The 21,843-nt window shown below is 49.3% G+C and overlaps 6 protein-coding genes across 6 annotated transcripts; 4 read left to right on the forward strand and 2 right to left on the reverse strand.

The window, feature by feature from the left end:
• Window positions 1–819: 819 nt before the first annotated feature.
• Window positions 820–1,463, forward strand: BDQ94DRAFT_132230 (uncharacterized protein). The gene has a single exon (XM_026764017.1). It carries the CDS (start codon window positions 903–905, stop codon window positions 1,332–1,334), a length of 432 nt encoding a protein of 143 aa, XP_026632056.1. The 5' UTR covers window positions 820–902; the 3' UTR covers window positions 1,335–1,463.
• Window positions 1,464–2,244: 781 nt separating this feature from the next.
• Window positions 2,245–2,781, reverse strand: BDQ94DRAFT_132231 (uncharacterized protein). The gene has a single exon (XM_026764018.1). It carries the CDS (start codon window positions 2,468–2,470, stop codon window positions 2,309–2,311), a length of 162 nt encoding a protein of 53 aa, XP_026632057.1. The 5' UTR covers window positions 2,471–2,781; the 3' UTR covers window positions 2,245–2,308.
• Window positions 2,782–3,186: 405 nt separating this feature from the next.
• Window positions 3,187–8,054, forward strand: BDQ94DRAFT_132235 (vWFA and PH domain-containing RING finger protein). Its single transcript, XM_026764019.1, has 5 exons — window positions 3,187–3,746; window positions 4,229–4,708; window positions 4,771–5,455; window positions 5,508–6,437; window positions 6,490–8,054. The coding sequence occupies exons 1-5, from the start codon at window positions 3,632–3,634 to the stop codon at window positions 7,652–7,654; spliced, it is 3,375 nt and encodes a 1,124-aa protein (XP_026632058.1). The 5' UTR covers window positions 3,187–3,631; the 3' UTR covers window positions 7,655–8,054.
• Window positions 8,055–12,456: 4,402 nt separating this feature from the next.
• BDQ94DRAFT_132238 (uncharacterized protein) lies at window positions 12,457–13,814 on the forward strand. Its single transcript, XM_026764020.1, has 2 exons — window positions 12,457–12,530; window positions 12,587–13,814. The coding sequence occupies exon 2, from the start codon at window positions 12,815–12,817 to the stop codon at window positions 13,457–13,459; it is 645 nt and encodes a 214-aa protein (XP_026632059.1). The 5' UTR covers window positions 12,457–12,530; window positions 12,587–12,814; the 3' UTR covers window positions 13,460–13,814.
• Window positions 13,815–14,356: 542 nt separating this feature from the next.
• On the forward strand, window positions 14,357–14,617 carry BDQ94DRAFT_132239 (uncharacterized protein). Its single transcript, XM_026764021.1, has one exon. The coding sequence runs from the start codon at window positions 14,403–14,405 to the stop codon at window positions 14,565–14,567; it is 165 nt and encodes a 54-aa protein (XP_026632060.1). The 5' UTR covers window positions 14,357–14,402; the 3' UTR covers window positions 14,568–14,617.
• A 3,296-nt stretch (window positions 14,618–17,913) lies between these two features.
• On the reverse strand, window positions 17,914–20,598 carry BDQ94DRAFT_176785 (C6 transcription factor rosa; the record flags this gene model as incomplete). The annotated part of the gene is made up of 3 exons (XM_026772755.1): window positions 17,914–20,048; window positions 20,108–20,308; window positions 20,412–20,598. 3 exons carry the CDS (start codon window positions 20,596–20,598, stop codon window positions 18,151–18,153), a joined length of 2,286 nt encoding a protein of 761 aa, XP_026632061.1. The 3' UTR covers window positions 17,914–18,150.
• Between the last annotated feature and the right edge of the window lie 1,245 nt (window positions 20,599–21,843).

Here is a 21,843-nt window from a genome sequence, read left to right on the forward strand (position 1 = left end):
GCAGAAATCGTCAGTCTAGATTAACCCAATACAACATGTACCAAATCAGTTCTTTGTCCGACTGGTCCCATAACCAAGATTTGACCCTGGCCGTTGAAGTCATAAGGCGGATATTTGACCTGTCGAGCGCCATGATAGTGGAGAGTCAGGATACTAATCTAGGGGCTTTGAACACTGACAGGTGAGGGCGCCTCTCATCACCGACCCAAGACCCGTGCATGATTATGGGGCCAATGCACTCTTCTGCATATCATTGCGATAGTTCCTGAAAACTAGTGAGTGCTGTTGGGGCCATGTTGGGTAGTTATGTGATTTTGCATCATTATATTTATTGCTGAGGTAACACAGATGCGGGTAGTCACATTCAACAGCCAGTTGAGGTGGGATCGTCCTCAGATCTGTAGGTACCATGTACGTGAAAATAATTCCACTGTGCGCATGCGAACTGTGCCGTCATCTGAATCTGACAGCGCCCAAGATTGATTGTTGTGGAACGTGATCGCGGTGTGGTTGGCTCAGCTTTGCTTGCCTTCTTCCACAGATCGCGGTTCCACGGTTGAGAAGAATAATGGAAAAAGCGAAGAAAAAGGGCCATGTATCCAAGTGTCGAGGGACCAACCATGGTATCGAGTAGATTAAGCAACCAATCGGATGAAAGACAGGCAGTTAACTCAGTTTTGAGTCTTAAGAGCTCTAGAAATGATGATGGTGCACGACGCGCTTAGTATGGCGTACTAAGCTAATATACCGAGGTCGCCTCCGTGGTGGAAGCCCGTCTCTAGGTAGTCTGTCATTTCGACTAGTTAATCGGTAGGGACTAGTAAATAGGAGTATATTGCCACATCGACAAACGTATCGACTGTGGTCTTGGAGGCAACCTCGGAAATGGCAGCCGTGTTCAGATGAGAAAGATACCCGTCAAGAAGCCAGATCGCCCACGTCTAAACCCTCAGTCGGTGAATGAGGTCGTGTCCGGCCACCCCCCCCAGGAAAGCCTTATGCTCCTTAGCCTGGACCAGAGAATCCTCCACTACGGCGCGAACCCTAGGCTGATCATCCGTCGTCATAAAATAGAGTTGCAGAGGGTAAGATCCAGTGAGTTGCTTTTTTCCCCTAGGATTTCCTTGAATCTTGCTGACTGGGGGCTGAATCCTTGGGTCCGGTTCAATAGTCGCATGGATTTCAAGTGTAGACTGCAGAGGGTCGGGGAGGCCTCACTAGGGGCGGGGGTAAAACATTTAGCACAATGCTTTACAAGGCATTCTATAGCTGTGCAACGTAGTGGCAACACAATTTGCACAAGCGGGCAACCTCTTTCTCTGTCTAGATTGTGACTGCCTGGTGTTGTGCAATATAGAGTTTTGGCAACATGGTAATCTCCAATTGATGATACGGGAAGAAACAAGACGATGTAACTCTGGGTGTTTGGTTACCTTACTCCGTACCGAACTGCGAGTTCCGATCGGGCGCAAGTGGGGAGAACCGCCACCAGCACCACGGTTCCTCCACAGCACATATTTTTGGACTTCAGCGCGCACCTTCCCTCAGGCAGCCAGCACGATGGTCGGTCATATTGATGATCATCATTCAGAAGATTCCCCGCTCTGTGGTCACTGGCGCATAAGTGGATGGAAAAACCAGAGGACGTGCTGCTCCGTTGTCCGTGTGGTGCGCTCTCCGTTACCTCCGTTTCTCCGGAACGAAAATGGACCAGGTTTTTTAATAAGCCCAAGGCGACTCAATGCTCTCTCAATAGCGATTGTGACCGAGTGGACTAACGCCCAAGCGAGTATAGTACAGTCCCAAGGAACGCTGGAAGGGGAAGGGAGCGACCCGCCCAGACAAACTAACCTTTCGGGTGGAAATCTTCCACGGTGGGGATCCCGTTGATATGCAGCTGTACCGCTTGCCGCTTACGTATCCGGTTGACACTCAGTTCTCTACTGGAGAAAGGGGAATAACAACACTGACCTACAAGCTCAGGAGAAGCATGCCAACCGGAGTTTCCGCTTGCTCTTAGCCTACAGCGCTTCGATGGGACTCGATTTACTTCCTCGTCATGACAGCAAACGTTCGAGGATCGACAGTCCAGTGCCGAAATTAAGGCCAATCGTTGCTGGATTGTGCAAAAGCACCAGCCTATCGGGATGCCATTGCCGGGTCCAACGAGGATCGCTATATATGAGTATCAATAGAGACCACCAACCTCGACGTGTATTTTTTTTTTTTTTTTGGCTGCTCATGGCCATTCATTGAGGGGCGTAGTCCACTCAACCGCCGTTCATTATCCACAGCTGACAGGCAGCCCTCAATAATCGGCAGTGGACATCGGAGCCTGCAGAGTCCAAAGCCTCAGTGTGGCTGGCCTAGACTGATAGTGATGGCGGCGGTAATGATGAAAGAAATCTCCGATAATGGGCAGCAGATTGATGCAAAAGATATGTCCAAGTTCCGTGTAGGGCATTAGCATCGAAGCATTTGACTGGACGGACCATTTTACCAGGGATGCAAGGGATGGGAAAAATGACGGATCCCCCGGTTTATTCAGACTCAATTTAATAGTTTAGATATCTGTTGGATAGTTGATGCAACTTTAGCATGGAGAATTCTCAGCTCATTTCTGACCACATCGTGCAGCCACGATGACCTCACGCCTTCCTAACAGGGTGACTTCTATACCACATTTGCTCTCATTCTCTGAAACGTTAGTCCGAGGGGGTTAAGTATTTCCAGCATTTCAGGGGTAGTACTCAGATACCGTAGGTTTACCCGTACCGGGACTCCGTTCCTTTTGAGACTTCTGAATGTATCCAGTCCCTGGATCGGCCCCACTGCGTGGTTTAGTGAGCTCCAAACATTCATGGCTCGGCGGTCATGGCCCCACTACATACCAGTAATCTTCAATTCACAAAATACGCCGATGGCTTTTTGTGTCAATACCGTTCCGAAAGAATTACCCCATTTGAAAAGAGAGTACAGGTCATGGAGTATTTAGCACCCGATATAAACCAGGATAATGTGATTATATCTGGTGTATGTTGAGCGAGTAGTAGATAGTCCTTTATAATGGTCCTTGCTAGTGGTAGTAAAAGTAACCGTGGTTACTCAGTAGGTAACAGCGGATACTAAATACTACAAAATAAAATAGTACACAGAAAAATAAAAAAAAGGTTAGTATTACCATTTCTCGTAATACTGATCGCTCCGCCCCAGCGACTATCAACGGCCTCGCTGAACCGGCTCGGACGCCGTCGTAAAATTGTTCGCACCAGTGCGATATCTCCATCTTTTCCTGTTCCGCCTTCTCCTTTCTCTCTCCTCTCCCAGATTCTCGTCATCTTCACACACACCCTCCCTTTCGTTCCCTCCTCCTTCCCAGTCTCACGCGTGGCCAACCAACCTTTTTGTTGGTGAATCTCACTGCAGCCACTCATCCTCCTCCACCCTTGGTCAATCTCATCCATCCTCGGGGCGTTTCTCTCAGGTTCAACCCCCACTACGTCTTGACCCCCCCCACTTGGCACCCCTAAATAGTAAATCCTCCTACTTGTTTTCTTCAAAAGTTCAAAACCTCCTCCTTCCTGATCCTGTCGTCCTCCTGATCCGTCAGGAGCTTCTTTTGCCGTGGTCCATGTGGAAACATCGGCCCTCTCCCAGATCGGATTTCACGTCTGGGAATGACGATTCTGGCCCTCACACATCCGAGCGTGGCAGCACTGCTCGTCCTAAAAAGAAGTCTCCGCTCCGTAAGTATAGTGTCTCGTACTAGTGTTACTCTTGATTCTTCTTAACTTTCGGCTGCTGAATCTTATATTATTATTGTCCTTCTTATTCTGGTTATCATTTACACTTTTTGCCTTTCTGTCTGTTTCTTCTGGTTGCTGTCTGCCATCCACTCTCCTTTTCCCTCCTTATCTCTCTTTCTCTTACTGTCTCTCCTCTTTTTTCTTGCTGGAGCTGCTCCCTCGTTCGTTTCCTTCTTGAGCTCTCAGCACCTTTTATTGTCCTTTGTCCATTTACAGTTCATTCATTGCTATACCCTCCTCGGGGCCAGCACGTGAATTAGAAAACGTTGACTCATTTCTCAAACCTCCTACACTGGTGTTATGTGAGACGACTGCATCGCATTGCCTTGTCTTTGCCGTCGTCCGTCTTGGCCTCTGCTCTTCACCTGGCCTTCCCTCTCACTTCATCCCCACTGACCGTGACAAATCCAATATATTGGCAGACTTCTTTTCTAATTCCAAATCTCGTTCGCCACCTCCGCCACCCCGAACCTTTACCTATATACCTCTAGAGCGCCCTGAAACCGGTTACTCTGCTCATACTGCCCGGTCTCGCGCTCCCTCTGCCACAAACAACTCCGTCTATTCCAGCCAACAAGACTCCGGCTGGCCGTCTGATTCCCACAACTCGTCGCGCGTGTCCTTCAACTCCAGGTCAGGCAGGCCAATGGCGGGCTTAATGGATGTTGACCGCACTCGGACGCGGAGAGACAGAACGTTCGTCGGCACTGAGTGCGCCATCTGCGACGAGCCACTGGAACATACCTTGCGCGGTGAACGTGTTCTCCAATTCTCCTGCACTCATGTCTCACATGAAGCCTGCTTTTATGAATATATTCGCGAATTCGAGGGCCAGTACTGCCCAACATGCGATGCGCCGTTAGGGCTTGATACTAGCCGTGGGGGAAATATGCTGGATCTCGGTAGGTGTTCTCTCCCTTGCAGGGATCGGAAGAACGGCTGTGCTGATCATTACCGCATACAGAGAAACTCAGCAATATTGTCCGCTCTGTGACTAGCGATGCTGCGACTCATCGAAGTGGCATGTCTAATCTTCCTCCCTGGGAACCTGTCCCAGCTCAAGCACGACGGCCCAGTGATGCTGGAAGTCATGCAGGAAGCCGGCCCCTTAACCGTGACAGTCGGGATACTTACGTCAGACGTGACAGCCGCGACAATAGCAGCCACCGCGAACGGGTCGAACGTCTGACCATGGGTTCCCGCCAACACCACTCGCGGAACGGAAGTGTTGCTGGTTCATCCGATTACAATGAGTCGCATCAGCATGCCGCCAATGGAAGACGCCATGATTATGACGTGCAAGCTATGGAGTCTGACCTCAGCCCCCGTCCCGCTGTCACGAAGAATCCCATCCCGGCGCCAACGGTGACTATCCGCAGCGAGTTCCCGACGCTTAATCGCTCACGCCAGCAGCAGTCTTTAACGTGCCTGATAACGGTAGAAGTGCCCGAGGGCAGCTGGCAGCCCGATGCAAGCGACCTTACTGCGAATGGCAAAGATCAGCCCCAAGACGAACCTTACGGCGCAATGCGTTTCCCCCCGAACCAGGAGCCAAAACCAATTCCTCATGAAAGCCAGGAGAACCTGGACGATCTGGCAGAGGATCTGCGGAACAAGGTGGACAACTGGCACGGCCTAGAATTCAACCGGTAGGTGGCTCAATGTGGCCGTTACAAAATCGCAACGCTGACGGAAACTCAGGTTTGGAAAGCTCCGCTTGCACGGCCACATGAGTGTGGGAAAGGATCGTACATCCTGGCAGGAACTGGAATGCTATCTCTTCGGAGAAATGCTTATCTGCGTCAAGGAGAAGAAGAACACCCAGCGCCGTTCATATGACGATGATCAGTCTAAGCCGAAGCCAACCCGGTGCACACTGAAGGGCTCTATTCTCATCAAGAAGCACCTCAACAGCATGGAAGCTGCCGCAGACGAGCCTATCCTTGCACTGAACCTGTCTGTCAGTGAGCTTCCCTGCTTCTACCTTCGTTTCCCGAACCGCAGCCAGTTAGAGCTCTGGCGCCGTTCCCTCCTCGACCTTCATCCCATGGAGAGCACGTCTCCGCACAACGATTACGACTATGACAATTCTGGCGCAGAGGAGGAGGAATACCGGAACAATCCTATCAGACGCCAGGCCTCGATCAACTCGTCTTACGGAGCAGCCCGATCAATCAACACGGCTATTACCGACTACACGAACATGGGCACCGAGAGCCCAGCGCCATCTATCCATATACCCCTCGACCTTGTAGTCGTGATTCCAGTTTCTTCTTCCATGCAAGGATTGAAGATCACGCTCCTTCGGGATGCGCTCAGGTTCCTCGTACAAAGCCTTGGCCCTCGCGACCGTATGGGACTGGTGACGTTCGGTTCGAGCAGTGGAGGCGTCCCAATAGTGGGAATGACTACAAAGTCCTGGGGTGGATGGCCCAAGATCCTTGAGTCCATCAGACCTGTCGGACAGAAGAGTCTGCGTGCAGATGTGGTCGAGGGTGCTAACGTGGCTATGGACTTGCTCATGCAACGGAAGTCGTCGAATCCCATCTCTACCATCCTTCTAATTAGTGATACTTCCACCTCCGATCCCGATAGCGTCGATTTCGTTGTGTCCAGGGCTGAAGCTGCCAAGTAAGTCATCCTCATTTCTAAGCTCAACCGACGATTTACTGATTGCCTGCAGGGTTAATATTCATTCCTTCGGCCTTGGATTAACCCACAAACCGGACACTATTATCGAACTCTCTACTCGGACCAAAGGCTCATACGTCTATGTGAAGGACTGGATGATGCTTCGGGAGTGTGTCGCTGGTTGTTTGGGTGCACTGCAGACTACCTCCCACCAGAACGTGAAGCTAAAGCTTCGTCTGCCAGAGGGCTCTCCTGCCAAGTTCGTGAAGATCAGTGGAGCACTGCATACAACAAAACGGGCTACTGGCCGTGATGCGGAGGCAGCTCTTGGAGACTTGCGCTTTGGCGACAAGCGTGACGTTCTGGTCCAGCTTGTTATCCCTCCTGACAACTCCACGCAAGACCTTACGCCTCAAGATGCCTGGGAGAGCCTGGTGTCAGGACTAGAGGCACTGGGGGGTATGTCTGATGGTGATGATCAACGCGTGGCAAGCGTTGAGGAGGTTCCTCTGATCCAGGCAGATCTGACCTATGGCGACTTCCTGCGGGAAGGCCATCTCACTCATTCTCCGCGACCGTCGCTTTTGGCCATTACTATGCTTCCACCTAACCCGAAGGCTAAACCTGGTCGTCCGTCTAGCCCACCCATCCCTCCTCATCCATCCATCGTTCAACGACGCATGGAGCTTCTGACGTCCGACATGCTGACGCGGGCCTTGACCTTGGTGTCCCGTGGGCAGCATGACCGCGCGCAGCACTTGTTGACCGAGACTCGCAGTATCCTGAAGGGCCTGGGCAAGGGTGGTCTTCCTCCTCTACCCCCCGGCCCCAGGCCAGCGGGTACCAGCGACTCCGGTAGCCGAGCAGACACTCCTACCTCTTCTTCACCCAAGTCGTCTATGTTCGACGGCCACTCGTCGGCGGCTTCGGACACGGCGACCATCACTTCTGTGTCTGCAGTCGATGGTCAGACCATGACGGCATTGGACGCAGACCTGCAGTCGGCGCTGGAATGGATCAACCATCCTGCGGTATTCTCCAGAGACTCTCGCAAGGCGGTGTTACAAGGCATCGGCGTGATCTCCTCGCAAAGGGCCTATACTTTCCGATCGCCGTCTGAGGCACACTGGGCCCAGCGTGTGGCCGGTGTGCGACGCCTGACCGAACGATCCAAGGAATGGCGCGAGACTGGAGATGACGCGTTGACTGAAGAGTAAATGTGACGACTCTTTCAGCTGATCTTTTTTTTTCTTTCATCTCGGATGCGGTTCAAGTCCCTCGATGCGTTCCTTTCGATTTCATCGCTTTTTCATCTTCTCGATTATGATACCACTCTGTTCACCACGACTGTGCGACATGATACCACGGTTTGATTATTTTTGATTGTTTCCTTGTACATCTAGTGGGACCTTATGTATATAGCAGGTCCCGGTATTAACTAATAGGCTGTTGGTATATGGGTTGGATTTGAATGATTTACGGCTCTTGGGATATGGGTGGCATTCATGACGTTTTTGTACTAGTCTACTCTCAATTGAATAATCGGGCGATGCATCTGAGTTTTAAAGTTCTTGCTTGTGCTGTAGTCAGAATCCCACTTGATTAGCATAAGAGTCATGCTCACCAGTCAATTGCCCCAGTAGTGGACTTGCCCGCAGAGCAGCGTCTACTCTGCACATCATGACTCGACTAAATGAGATCTGGACGCTCACTAATCAATATAGGGGCCTATAATTCTGACATCATAATGGCAAATCTAAAATATATCTATATGTAGCAATACTCTCTAATGTCCAGATACATTTCAATGATGGATGACTGCTTTCCCAGCACACGCGCACACTCCATAAGCTGGTTACTTCGGTCAACATAAAAATGGCATTAACTTTTTCCCTGTCTCGGTCAATGTACTTTTCCTGACTACCTGTTGTTGTAGAAGTATAGGTATATTGCATCAATCACCTTCCATTGTCTTGTTCTGATGAGGTTATTATCCACGCGAAAGCGTGGATGAGATAATATGCGCTCTGTGATGTGTTGGAATGGGTAATCAGATTGGATATGATTGGTGGAGATGAGGTGGTAAGTAGGGTAGGTATGATTGAGAAGATCGATGGATGGATTGAGTTAGTAGGATGCAGGTAGAAGTGAGAGTTGGGGGGGGAGGGGTGTTGGGGGGTGTGTTTGATGTGATAGATAATGTGTAGTATTTGATGAATGAGAAGATTACAAGGGTTGTTGCGTGCTGTTGAATGATGTAGATGGGATGAAATGGATGACTTGAGTTTCTTGGGTTATGCTGGGTGAGAGAGATAAAGTGGGTTATGGTTTGACATTAGAGGGGTATGGCTACAAGTGACGTGGTCATGGAGTCTCCTAGGGGTTATAAGCATTATTTGAGGTATGGGTAAGGGTAGTGGATGAGCAGAAGGAGGGAGGAGCGGGAAGGGGTGTAGATAAGGTGGTTGGGTATTTGAGATGGTTGTGTTGAGGAGTTATGGGAGGCAGATTCGAGTTGCTGACGGCGGGGTAAATCACTTGAAAATTCTCCTATTGATTGGCTTGAATGTTCTTCTTGGTCTGTAAAAAAAATTGGGTTTATTTTGGGCTGAGATGAGCCGGTTGATGTGACTCGATAGGGTACTGCTTCACCAGTTAGGTGTAATGGGCCATTGCAATTGGAATCTACGATTGGCCCGGTGCGAAAGGTGTGTGGGATCCTAAAGGCATTTTTGTGCTGGGACTACCTTGAGATGGACGCTCGGGATGTGTTAGAGTAGTTGGACAAGGTGTAGACACGACACCGTCTGAGGATAAATCTATGTTTACGCTCGAGAAGAAAGGCTGAAGTGGTAAAGTGGGACCGCTTAGCATTTTTATTATGAAGAAGCATGTTACCCATACCAACGACAGGGCAAATTATGTAGAATGGACGAGGTATGATGTATGCAGGAATGTAAAAACTAGGAAACTCTGCCGGCCTATGCTGGACAGTGATTGAAGTATTGAAGTAAAATGTGTCTTCAGACAAGCTATGATTCCCGAGCCGAGTTTCTGACACGTGAATATATAGTAGATGAGGGGTACGCATGGCGGGCATATGTCTGTACGATATTCTGTGAGACCGTGTCTGATCAAATCAGTTGAAGGCCTGCAAAGATACTAGTGAAGGTTGATGTAATGAAAGCGGATATGCCCCTCGTTAGCCCTACAAGGGGTAGAGGACAACAGGAATGAGCTGGACGTCCTTCACACTGAAGATCATCCTCGTGGGGATGAAAGAATCGAGGACTAAATATAGTAGACGATATGAAGAGCAAGTCATAACCGACATCCATGATGAAAGCGCCAACCAGAGCAAGAAATGGAGTTCGCCCTACACAATTTCAGGGGGAGATGATCCAATTTTAGAAATAGATGTGATCAGATGTGTGATTAAACATGGAGTAGTAGTTAGATAGCTGGGTAGAAGAAGAGTGCATCCGACTGGACCGATGGAGGAAGAATCCCTGTGTGTACGATACAGTATCGTACGAACATACTAAGAACGATATACAAGGTAGTCAATCATGCAGCTGAGGCACAAGGCCAGACAGGAGAGGAGGGGAGCAGGAGGTCGATGCAAGCGCTCAATTGATAGTATGATCTATAATTAACAACATCGAGGCGGGGGATATCCCTCAACAGGAGTAGAGCGCGCTCATAGTGGAGACAAGGGATAATGAGGGTGTGTGATGGGAAGATAGATTTGCACTTAGGTTGATGACACGCAAGTATGATTCCGGACTTTGCGGGATGAGAGGGACGCTTGCTTGACTAGTGAAAAGTATCCAGATATGATTCGGTCAGCACCTTTGGAGCACATAATAATAAGCGCGGAAGGGACCACATGGGGAGAGATAAGAATAGAACAAGCTATAATGATAGTAGACTTCTGGCTGTAAAAGCCTGATCTATGCACTAAGGGTATTCGTGCGACGGAACGAGGGACTAGTCGGCCATAGATCAGCTGGGTATTCAGGTTTGCAAATGCTGGCGGGGGTTGATGAGGGAAGGGGATTTGCTAGCAGGTTAATACGAGCGAGGTTCGGATCAGCGCGACGCTTGAATTCTGCAATTGGATTGGCTGATCCAGTTTTGGTTTGCAGTTGCGGAGGTATGGGGTTTGATAGTCATTTGAGACTAAGTATATGCGGTTGCAATGGACTGTTGATGCTGGGGTAAGAAGGCGATCTTGGTTCATTTTCAGATCAATCCAAGGTTGCGATGAGATGAAACAGAACGAAAGACATGTTATAAGCAACCTGAATACTCTCCCACAGCACTCCCATTGCTATTAAGATCCAGTAAATACTGGAGGTGTAGCCTTGAGGTTGAGATAGCGTGCATGGAATCCAAAAATAAACTGAGCAGGGATCATATTCTTAGAACAGCGGTAGATCTAATCTTAGTACCCGCTCAGTTGCCAGTTGCCAAGAATATCTTCCCCGGCGCTTAACACTTCGCATGATTGGAGGCACCATCTTCCTGAACATGCACGAGAAGAATTTGAGCAGCCCATACGCTGGCTCAGTTCCAGGAGATCAGCAATTCGAATAATGATTGGTGCAGGGATCCAACCTTGTCATTGCGCCTAGAATAGTATCACAGCAGGTGGTGTGTGTTGCTGTTTTTAGATACCTATCTCCCATGTTCCAATCACGTTTTAATGTGGGCACTGTATGGCCCACCCAGGCGCCGATTGCTTAACTGTGGAGATGATATCACGGTCATAGTTTTATCTGGTCGTGTAGTGTATTCTCTGAAGGGCAATGTGATGGCGAGCCAGCAGGTTTGCTGGAAGAGCGGGGTAAATGGTGATGAACAATCATGTTGCTCATTACCGAGGCCAGCCTTCTCCCCATTAAATGTCACCATAACGATCATCTCGTTCGGGAGGGGGGCATTTGCTCATGGCTTTGAGTCAATAAATGGCACTGACAATTGTTTCGTGGTCTAAGCGCGCTAGGTAGAACATGCCTTAGATACGGAGTGTATAGGCGCCTAGCACACTATCAGGCATAGTTTCATATGGGCGTTAAAGCGTAGTACATCTTGGCCAAAGCACTGCCTCGATGATATCTAGTGGCCAAACCAGAGAAGCTGCTTGAGGATAACGCATGCCTTTTCCCGCTTCTGTGTCTTGGGAAAGCGCAGCGGCAATCGACATCGTTCCCATTGGCAACAACCGGCATGGTTTATCACAATCGCTTAGAGCCAGGGTCCATTCACCTCCGCAGAGCGCCATATCCTCGACGTTGCCATGTAAGGGGCCATTCCTGAAACCAACATGGCGATTAGAAGTTTCGGTTTACGCCCCACGATTGGACCGCAACATGCTGAAGGCGTTTCTGCCACAATGTACCTTGTATAATCTTCTGCAGACTATACCGCTCGCGTCGTTAGTACTGCAGGAACTTGTTTCGAACCACCCCATGTTTTGCCTTCGCCATGGCAATGATCAGGTCAACACTGGCTGTAGAACCGCGCGCGTTGCTTCAACAAACCACAGACGAGGAATTGCGGAAGAATTGAGCACAGTAGCCGTCAAGATGCTAAAGGAAAGGGGTCATCGACATGAAACTTGCTTCAGATGGCGCGCGACAATGCTGGATGCGCACACTCCGGTGTTTACAGACAGGAAGAAGTGTCTTCGAGATAGGTATAAAAGAAGGTAAGGGTCCTGCTCGTTATTGCCTTTTTACTATTATCATCAGGAATCTTAATTGATCATTTTGTACTCTTCTTTACTGCAAGATATCGGGGTCATCAGCGGGATTGTGGACCTTCACTAGCTCAACGGGATCCTTCGAGTTTAACCAACTCTGCCACGTTGAACTTCATACAAGGCTGAAAACCCTGTCCTCAGGCTGTGCAATAATCCTTACTGCACGCTGTTCTTATTTTGCTATCAGATACATAGTAGGTGGATCGATTGCAGGTTGCTATTTTGGACAGCTGAACGTGCTAACCAGGCCAGGTTAGGTAATATACGGCCCTGGCGGTCATACATACGCAAGACCCTGTATTGATACCGTTTGTTACAGAATTTCGGTATGTTTACGCCTGACATCTGACGGGATGTATATGGTTCTGACGCCTATCCACAGATCCTGCCATTGCCAGAAGACCACAAAAGACAGTCCTTCGCTCGTCGGTCTTGCCTAGATAAAGGGCTCGATCTCTCCCTGTGTCCAACCCTCATCTCTCAACATCATCTCTCAATCAACTGCCACACAGCCCACTCAATACTTCCAACTCATCTCCTCAATCTCCTACACAACTTCACTTCTACCCATCTCCTTGAACATATTCTTTACCGTCTTCCCTCTTTCAAGATGGCTCCAACAAGACCAACACTCCATCCATTGACGACGACCCCCAAGCACTTGACCTTCCCCTCTGAGCTTCGTGAGCGGACGTTCACAACATGTCTCGACCTGGACAGACCTGCCAACGATGAAAAGAAAGACGAGGACAATGAGGCCACCATCACTCCTCCCTCTGCATACACAGAGTTCCTCAACACTTTCAGCCCCATCTTTTCCAGTCCTACGACGTCTCGGGCAAACTTCTACAAGTACATGGCTGATAAGCCTCGTTCGCCTCCTACCTCTGCGCCTTCCAGCACCACGTCTACCACCTTCCCAAGCAGCCGTCCATCAAGGAGTGCTAGTAACTCACTGCACCAAGCTTCTAATGCCCTGTACACATCCAAAGGTCCTGTCCAGCGCATGCGCCTACCCCCACCATACGTCTATACTCCTTCATCTGAGTCTCCGCGGAGCGGACACCCTCTTCACTCGCCTTTCTCTCCCTCAGACTGGCGGACTCGTACCTTTGAGTCCCCTGTCAGCGAGACAGGAAACTCTTTTACCGTCCGACAGGTCGTGACCACTACAATCAAATATAAGCGGGCACCTCAGCTTGACCCTCCGCCGCAGGGCAAGCGGAGAAGAAACCTTGACCGTCGCAACACTTGAGACGGTTCGACGACCACCGCGGTGATGTCGTTCCACTATTGTTACTACTGGACAGGATCCAGGAGCACCCAAAACCACTGTATCTTTTAGTTTACGGATGCATTATACATGGCTGGTGATGCGTTATGCTTTGTATGGTTTCTGGTTGCGGTCTTACGGGTTATCATTGGGTTGGTTCATTCGTTGTTATAGCCTCGGGTATGCATGCTGAGTCTGGCACTACTACTGGAAAGGCGTTACTGTTCGTTATGATTGGTGATTGGCATTTGTTATCTATTTTGTTCCGTTTTATGATGCATTCGTTTTGATCTATTACTCATCTGCTTACCCATCGTTAAAGTATCATAACATGTGCAATGACTTTTGAATTAAAATACGATCTCTACAAACCCCCGCTATGACCACCAACCAGCAAACCAGGAAAAGGCCTAGCTAAACCAAAGCCAATCACCAGCCTCCGAACTCTACAGAAGGAATAATCTGCCTGCTAAGAACACCAAAGTAGCCCAAACACTGAAAGATAACTCTTTCTCCGAATCCTCCAGGATCGCATCCTCCCACCGTGCTCCAGCCACCTGTCCAACCCCTCACCCAATCAAAGCCCCATATGGAACAATCGCATCCAAGCCCAACGCAATCCTACAGGAGAACTTATGCATTACTTACTAATGCTAGATTGCATTCCTTCCAACGCGTGAGCGAGCCGCGTGGGAAACCGCCATTGGTCAGCATTTTCCTCCGCTATGCTTGGATGAGTTGAGGCTGTGCCGTCCGCGCGGCTACGTCCTTTTCTTGGATGCTGATAGGGTAGATGGGGTGTCTACGCGCTTGATGGGTATGGTTTTGATATACCGTGCCCTTTTTCTTTTTATCACTCTCTTTTCGTCGTCATTATGAGATTAAAGTGCTATTTTCTTTCTTTTTGTTCGATGGTTGCTAATTGATGTCGTTATGGTTTCCTGTTTGTTGCTTGTTTTTTGTTTTTGTTTATTTGATGGCTTGTATGGTAGTAAGCTCGCCACGGGGAAGGAATGGACAGCTTGCGATGGGTGAGATTGACGTGGTTTCGAGTAAATTAAAACATCGCTGGTTGGGTCGTAGGAAGTGACTGGAAAGCTTGTGCTGTTACTGTTGCTCTCTGCGTATATTGATTAGGATTGAGTCTATTGCGCAGGATGATGATGGGATAGATAGTAGGAATGAGTTGCTTGGATGATGGCTGTGTCATTGATAGGGCGTGTGGGGGCTCTCTTCACCGGTTGGACAGCGCTGATGCACATTTCAGCGCGTAGGTGCTGGTGAGAATGGTCTTTATTCATATGATTCTGGGTAGTTATTTTGGGTGGCAGTGTATTCAGCTCACTAGCTAGGTGGAGCTCAAGCATCAGCCGCTTTCAAAGGATTCTACCATGACTCGTGGCCAATCTGTAATACCAAGCTAGGAAGTTTTACTAGTGGTTGATTCCAGACTGGGGCTTTGGACATCTTAGTCGTATTTGATGGGCTATCATATGAATATCTAGCGGTGTGTTCCGTCTTGGTAATGCGTTAGGACCACCCCATAGTGTTGGTGTATGGTCAAGTAGGGTGCTGACAGCTCGTGGCCTGCATGGAGCGCAGATACGAAGTAAGTTTTTCCACTGATAGCTACCATCAGAAGCCAACTATGTACATAACAGCCTTCTCTCCGTGGGATACTATTAGCCATGATTAGCGGTATTCGTGAAATGAACAATACCTTAGTGGTTTGTGTCAGTACAGGGACGTGCCTATCGGTGAGCTTTAACTATTTACGCCAACATAGGATGATTGTATGCGAAGTATACGATGATCCTCCACGGCGAGTAGGCAAGAGTTGAAGCCACATCATCCGGGAAGGAACAAAGACTTGTCATGTGGCACGGATATAAGGTTGGGTTTTTGGAAAAGGAGAGATTCATGACAGATTTATTCTTGGTAGTCTTGTTCCCTGCTATGGAAGCCTAGTACTGGTTATGAGATGTGGTCATTATTCTTATGTCCAACGCCACATGGCCATATCTTACTAGCGCTCGTCAGACCTTTGAGCGGGGGTTGGGATGGAGCGCTCGTTTGGATATCCGAGTGGACTTAAGTAGGTCGGATTCAGTTCAGAATCTCGAAGGCTTGGAACTTCGCTGCAGCTCCTATATATACCACTTCCTAACGTTACCTGTTGAAGACACCTCTCCCTTGACCTAAGTTCTTGACCTACCACAAAACGCTGCCGCCGCGGAAGCATGTCTGTATGTTAATTATCTCTGTGATTTGTCCTTTACAAAGGTAATGTAGTCAAAGCAGTCTAGAACGATGTTCCTGTGATGGTAGTAGACATTAATATCTACCTGCTTCATGGCGATGTCGTCTTTCAGATCGAGTGGAAAAAGTCCCACACAATTATAATTCTGATGCCTACCACGTTTTTAGCAAGCGCGAGTCATAGCCGTAGGATCATGAGGAGTAAACGTTGGGTTTATTCCCTTGCATGAGTTTGGCTCGTTTTGTTTGGTTCAAAACCGTCATCCATCGATCAGGTCGATAGACCTGGGGACTGCCATCTGCATTCTGGAGTGTCTGTTTGCATTTGCCGTCCTTGCATTAGGTAAACCTTTGGGAGTTGTGACTTCTGGTTGGAGTTGGTTTTGTTTTTGTGAGCCACTTTGGAGGTTTTTCTTCCCAATGTTGGTGGTTTGGCATCAATAGATGTGCATCCTCTTTCTGTGTCACAGGTACTCTACTCATCTGTCGACTATTTTACAATAAGCCGCTTCAAGTATTCTGGGTCGTAGTGTAGCTGCCGAATCCGCGATCTCTGTTTGTTATCATTTCGCGACAAAGCTGAATTACAATGCCTATGAGGAGATTTATCTCCATGTAATTGTGCTTTATCCCATGTGAGGGGCAACACTATAACTTACGTGTGTGCCGGTCTTGCTATGAATCTTTCTTTATCAGTAACGACATTTTTTTCTATTCTGAATCTGACCCCAGTACCATCCAAGTTGTTATTTTTCGAGAAGAATAGTATAGTACTAGGAACACTGGTTATCTTTACATGAACCGAAATACATAGATCAGATGGTCAACTTGGCCATAAGATATGATACGTATTTCCACCGAGTGGAGAGAACTATATAATGTACAAGCGCTTCAGTATATGGCCTTACCAATCGATCTCATTAGTTCAATAGAGAGGGAATGTTGTCATGAGTTCCAAGAAGCATCTAGTAGTGCAGACGAAATGGACAAGTGATTAGACTGACTGATGACCAGCGTAAAGTACTTTGCACTGGTACATGATATTCCATTATTATGCCTGTGTTTGTCAACTGTTTTGCTTTCTAGAATAGAGGATATCGATGTAGTCAGAGCTCTGAGGAGCATGTATGGGATGTTCATAAGAGCCCATAAGCTCAATCGCTATTGTGATGATTACCGAATCATCAGAGTGATATAAATTTACACTTGCTACCAAGGAAGGTAAAGTAACAGCCGATTATGTCTACGCATTGCTCTAGCTAGGGCGTGTAGTCTACGGCGGATGTTTTCAGCAGAACGGTCAAATTCGCATTAACTGACTAGCAAACAGAGAGCCTCGTTGACAGTTAACGAAAGGATATAGTGAGAACGGCAAAGTCAGCAGCAAGAGCAGCAGTAAAAGCGAGAACAGATAGTAGAATCAGCAGCAAAAACAGAAACACAACGATGGTATAACGAGGGAATATATACTAATCATCAATCATAAACGAATAATATAAGCAAGCATCGAGAGAGTGCGATGGGGATTGACGATGGCGTAAGATATGAACAACTGTCAATATATAAGTGTGTGGGGGCAGAGAAATGGTGGCTAGTCAGATCACCAAGGAGAAGTGGAAGAAGTAGTAAAAGAGGGGTAAGAAAAAGAAGAGAAGAGTGAAATAGAGCTAAGAATAGAGATCAGGGAAAGTGAATAGTTGGTGTGGTTCGAAACATCAGCGAGAAAGGAGCAAGGTGAAAAAAGCGAGAAGGCAGATAATCACTGACTAGCCAGGGTGCGGAACGAGGGAAATGGTAGTGAAAATGTTAAGGGAAACCCAAAAGGGCCAGGAGCATCAAGACTCGCAACGTCACCTTGAATTTGGAACAGGAGGGCAACGAAATTTGGGTGGATAAGGGGATGGATGGGAGGAGGAGAGAAGAAGGGAGGGAGGGAATAGGATGCGCAATGAGAAAGCAACAGGGAAACAGAACCTCAGAAATCAACTGGCCACTGCAAAATACCAACCGAACTCCATAATCTCAGACAGCCACCCCGTAAATCCAGCGAAACTCCAAATCAAATGTCAGAAAGCTCAGACCTCAGATAGCCACTGCGAAATACCAACCAAACTCCAGATGTCAAAAAGCCAGACCAACTGCATCAACCAACGGCCAACAGCCAACACTAACGCCAACGCCAAGGAGAATTGAAATAGGTAAGAAAAGGATAGAAAGACTGCATTCAATCGGTACCTTTGTGCGTTGACATGTCAGTGATACCTGTGATCGATGCAGTCATAAAGTTGCGCGCCTTTGTCCCCCTTCGGTCGGTTTGTCGTCTCATCCCATCGTTGCCGTTTTCATCTCATCTTCCACCTGTTCATGGAGGTAAACTTTGCAAGAATCTTCGTGCCGTGTCAATGGGAAACCCACTAAAGTAGTAGGTACTCCCACTTCCTGCTCCGCATGACCTCTCGCCAGTGGATGTACTTGGACTCCTGCTGAGGCTCCTCCACTTCCTGCTGCTCCTGCTCATCGGCTTCCTGCTCATCGACATCCCCGGCTTCCTCGACTTCCTGCACCCGCTGCATCAGCTGTGACGGCTGAGTGGTGGCGGTATCATTGAGAGTCGAATTGGTCGACTTCTTGGGAGGCCTAGTACCGCTTCCAGGAATACGACCAGTCTCATCTGAAAGCCTCCAGACCTCCTTCAGGACTTGATACATCCGACCGATACTTCCGAAGTCGCCCAGGAACCGCAGTGCTGCGACTCTCTCGGCCAGGGTCTTCCGGAAGAGACTGGGGGGAGCGGAGTACAGACCCGCGATGAACAATGGCCAGGCAAGACAGCGATCAAAGCCACTAGGCCCAGCCGGAATAGTCTGCAGAAGATCACCCATAGCTGCGACCCAGCTCAAGACTGTGGCGTCGTAGCTGTCGAAATTGGGAAGGAGGCTGTGCAAGTAAAGGCGAACCGCGATACGGAAGATGGCTGTCACAAGCTTGGCCAGCTCTTCTGACTGGATGGCCCCGCTCACGTCGTAGAGTGCCCCGATTGGGGACTCAGTGGCCTCCGTCCAGTTGATCTGGTCGTTCATAGCCGAAACGTGCTGGAATAGTGACTGCTCATCAATGGTCCCACAGTTCCACAAGTACTCGAGACACGCAATCTCCGAAATCAGGTACATGAGGCGATCATCACAACCCATCATATGCTGCAGCCCAGAGCTTATGCCGCACGTGTGCTTCTGGCGATATGTGTGGGAAAATTGGGGCGTTTCACCGATCATTGTAGCTCCGAGGATATCTACCCAAGCGATGAGTGTGATATTCATAGGACTGGGTGCGCAGTTGAGCTTCTTGATGAGGTTCGAGACACCCTGGAAGTGATAACTCCAAGGGATATCAGACAAATAGTCTTCCGTGGTGGCAACCGCCGAGTGGTAGTAGATCAGACCGAGTGTCGCATCCATTACCTGTGAGTGGCCAGTGCTGTTATCCAACATCTCAGTGAGATAGTTGATTGCGGTGAAACGATGCTCCATAATGTCATGATCCATCTGGTCGTTGAGGCGGAGACTGTTCTTCAGGTGAATCGCGGATGCACTCAGGCAGCAGTGGAGATAGGACTTGTTGGTCTGCATCAGGTCGAGAATTTCCTTGGTATGTAGCGCAGGACCGGGTCTCACTTCGAGGATCGGGAAAACGAGATGCACAACATGGTCGGCGAAGTGGTCGAGAAGCGGAAGGGCACGGTCTCCTACCGAGATCAAGCTGCGCAAGGTCTCTGATAAAGGAGGCTTCTGGGCCCCTCCGAACAGTGGAGCACCACCATCCACAGGATTGAAAGACTGGTGAGAACTTGACTGTACCGGACTGAGGCTTGGCTGACTCCACTCAGTGCTGGAGAGTAGAGGCGTTGAGGGCGGCAAATGCGAAAGACCGGAAGACGCGGACGTCGGCATAGCTGGACTCGACATCATGGACCAAGCGTGGGGGTAAACCGGGGACTGAGGGAAAGACGAAGTCGAGAGGGCCGACGTTGGTGTGGGAGGAAGTGCTGACGTCCGTGAAGACCCCAGGATGGGCAATGTGAACGTGTTGGCCGGAACGGACGAAGTGCCTTGGGGCAGGGTCGGGGACGAACCCAGACCCATGCTCTGAAGCACGGCATCCTGCTGGGACTTCAACTGGTCATCACCGGGGGTGACGGGCGTCGGGAGAGACTGGCTGGCAGCGCGGGGGAGCTCTGCGAACGCGGGGCGGGGGGTGCGAGGGGGAGCATTAACAGGAGGGCGCCGGGCGAGTGCTGAAATCCGATCCCGGTACTCTGTACGTGATACCAGGTTGGACACCTTATGAGGCATATGTAAGGTGCGTGGGACTTACCTTGGAGACCACCTTCCTTCTCCATGATCTTGGTCTGCCGTATTCTCTGCTTTATCCTCTCCTTCTGCCTCTTGCGCATCTCCACCGTCGCCCACCACTGAGGAGTCCTGTATTCACACCTCAGCCCAAGCTTGGTGCATGCGGCGCAGTTTGGACGAAACTCGTCGCACTTCTTTCTCCTCACCCGACAGGTGAAGCAGCCTGGAGGTGACATGATTAGCAACCAGATCAAGAGCATAGCCGTAAGCCTAAGATCTGTCTCTTTTGTGACCACTGAATGCTGCTGTTGTAAGGGGATTTATACCTGAGCGAGACCTCTGTCTGGACTTGCCGTTGGAGGACCCGCTTGGCTTGTCAGAAGCCTGGGGTGCCTCTGAACTACCAGCGACCTCCGTATTGTCCACCGCAGCCGGACTCGCAGTGACTTCCGGACTGTCCCTATCCGAGATGATAGGATCGTCCAAGATCGGGAAGTTGGAACCAGATGCCATTGGAGAAGACATTTCCAGAAGTTCGCAGGAGGGGGGAAATGGTTGAAGTACGTTGGAAAAGTGGGGTGCGGGACACGATATCTGATATAAGATTTTTTTTTTCTGGGGTTTGATAGCAATGCGAAAGAACAAGTGAAACAAGACGAAGAACAAGAGTGTGAAGATGGATTGAAGCTTTGGTATCCTCTGGATGGGGTCTCAACTCTTGAGTCCTTGAGAGGATGGAAGACAGAATTGAAGTGGAATCGAGCTGCTCTTTATGAAGCCATTCTGGTCTGGATAGTCGATATGATAAAGTATGCGATTTACCTGCGCCAGCATACACATAGTCTGATAGTTGCTATTTTTTGCCAACCTCAGCGGTTGATGGACAAGGGATATTGTTCGAAAACAGGTCTGATATGCGCGCCTTGTGGGGACCGATTTCGAAGAGCAAATCATCATAGACTCGAAGATCGTGAATAGAAACGCGGCGCTGCTAAATCGGGAACTGTAGTAGAGGAAGGAATGTTGGTTGACAGAGCGCGTTGGAGGTCGAGACGCCCGCGCTGTTAGACGCGCAGCTCTGATAGCTGCAGGGAACTTCCTCGGTCTCATAGGTTCTTGTCAGGGTCTTCTTGGTTCGTCCTTAGCGCGAACGTGAGGTCGGCGCGTAGAGATGGCGCCGGGTTGGTCGAGCGAATGTTCCTTTTGGCTTTGGTCAATCAATAGTTCCAAAAACACCAACACTTGCGGCGTAGATGAAGGGCATTCCGGGTTATTGCTATCACACCATTGTGGTCGCAAGGACATCTATCACAATCTAGATGGTCTGTATGCTATAGCTACAAGTGACTATGGAGCTGCGTGGTTTTTTCTCTTCCATGCGGGAGACGTTCACATCATCAGTAAAAAGGGTGAGGTGAGAACGAGATGTTTAGCGACGCACCACGCATGGGCGATACCAATTTCTCCCTCCAGGTAAATCGTGACCCAATAGATCTGTGTCACAGCATTTGGGAAGGATATTCAATATGTGCTATTGGCTACCCGTCCCCAACGGGCGTCAAATGAGACGTGCCAAGCTTCCAGGATTAGTTTTTGATTTGGTCGAAGCCAGTAGTTAACCCACCGGTGAAATGGGGTTGGTGCTGGTTGCCATGCAGCGGAGTAAGTGGGACTCGGCCCGTGCAAAGGTGGGGGGAAAAGGAAAAAGAAAGAATGCAAATGTGGACGCTCGGAGCCCCGGAGGCACGACGCAACTCT

The sequence above is a fragment of the Aspergillus welwitschiae genome, assembly GCF_003344945.1.
Source record: "Aspergillus welwitschiae strain CBS 139.54b unplaced genomic scaffold BDQ94scaffold_1, whole genome shotgun sequence".
Lineage (NCBI taxonomy): Eukaryota > Fungi > Ascomycota > Eurotiomycetes > Eurotiales > Aspergillaceae > Aspergillus > Aspergillus welwitschiae.

Excerpts from the sequence above, each read along its gene's own strand:
- BDQ94DRAFT_132230 (XM_026764017.1), top strand. The coding sequence starts at position 903 with ATGAGAAAGATACCCGTCAAGAAGCCAGATCGCCCACGTCTAAACCCT.
- BDQ94DRAFT_132231 (XM_026764018.1), bottom strand. The coding sequence starts at position 2,470 with ATGCTAATGCCCTACACGGAACTTGGACATATCTTTTGCATCAATCTG.
- BDQ94DRAFT_132235 (XM_026764019.1), top strand. The coding sequence starts at position 3,632 with ATGTGGAAACATCGGCCCTCTCCCAGATCGGATTTCACGTCTGGGAAT. Across the intron at positions 4,709-4,770 it reads GGGAAATATGCTGGATCTCG|AGAAACTCAGCAATATTGTC; the intron begins GTAGGTGTTCTC and ends TACCGCATACAG. Across the intron at positions 5,456-5,507 it reads CACGGCCTAGAATTCAACCG|GTTTGGAAAGCTCCGCTTGC; the intron begins GTAGGTGGCTCA and ends ACGGAAACTCAG.
- BDQ94DRAFT_132239 (XM_026764021.1), top strand. The coding sequence starts at position 14,403 with ATGTCGTTATGGTTTCCTGTTTGTTGCTTGTTTTTTGTTTTTGTTTAT.
- BDQ94DRAFT_132238 (XM_026764020.1), top strand. The coding sequence starts at position 12,815 with ATGGCTCCAACAAGACCAACACTCCATCCATTGACGACGACCCCCAAG.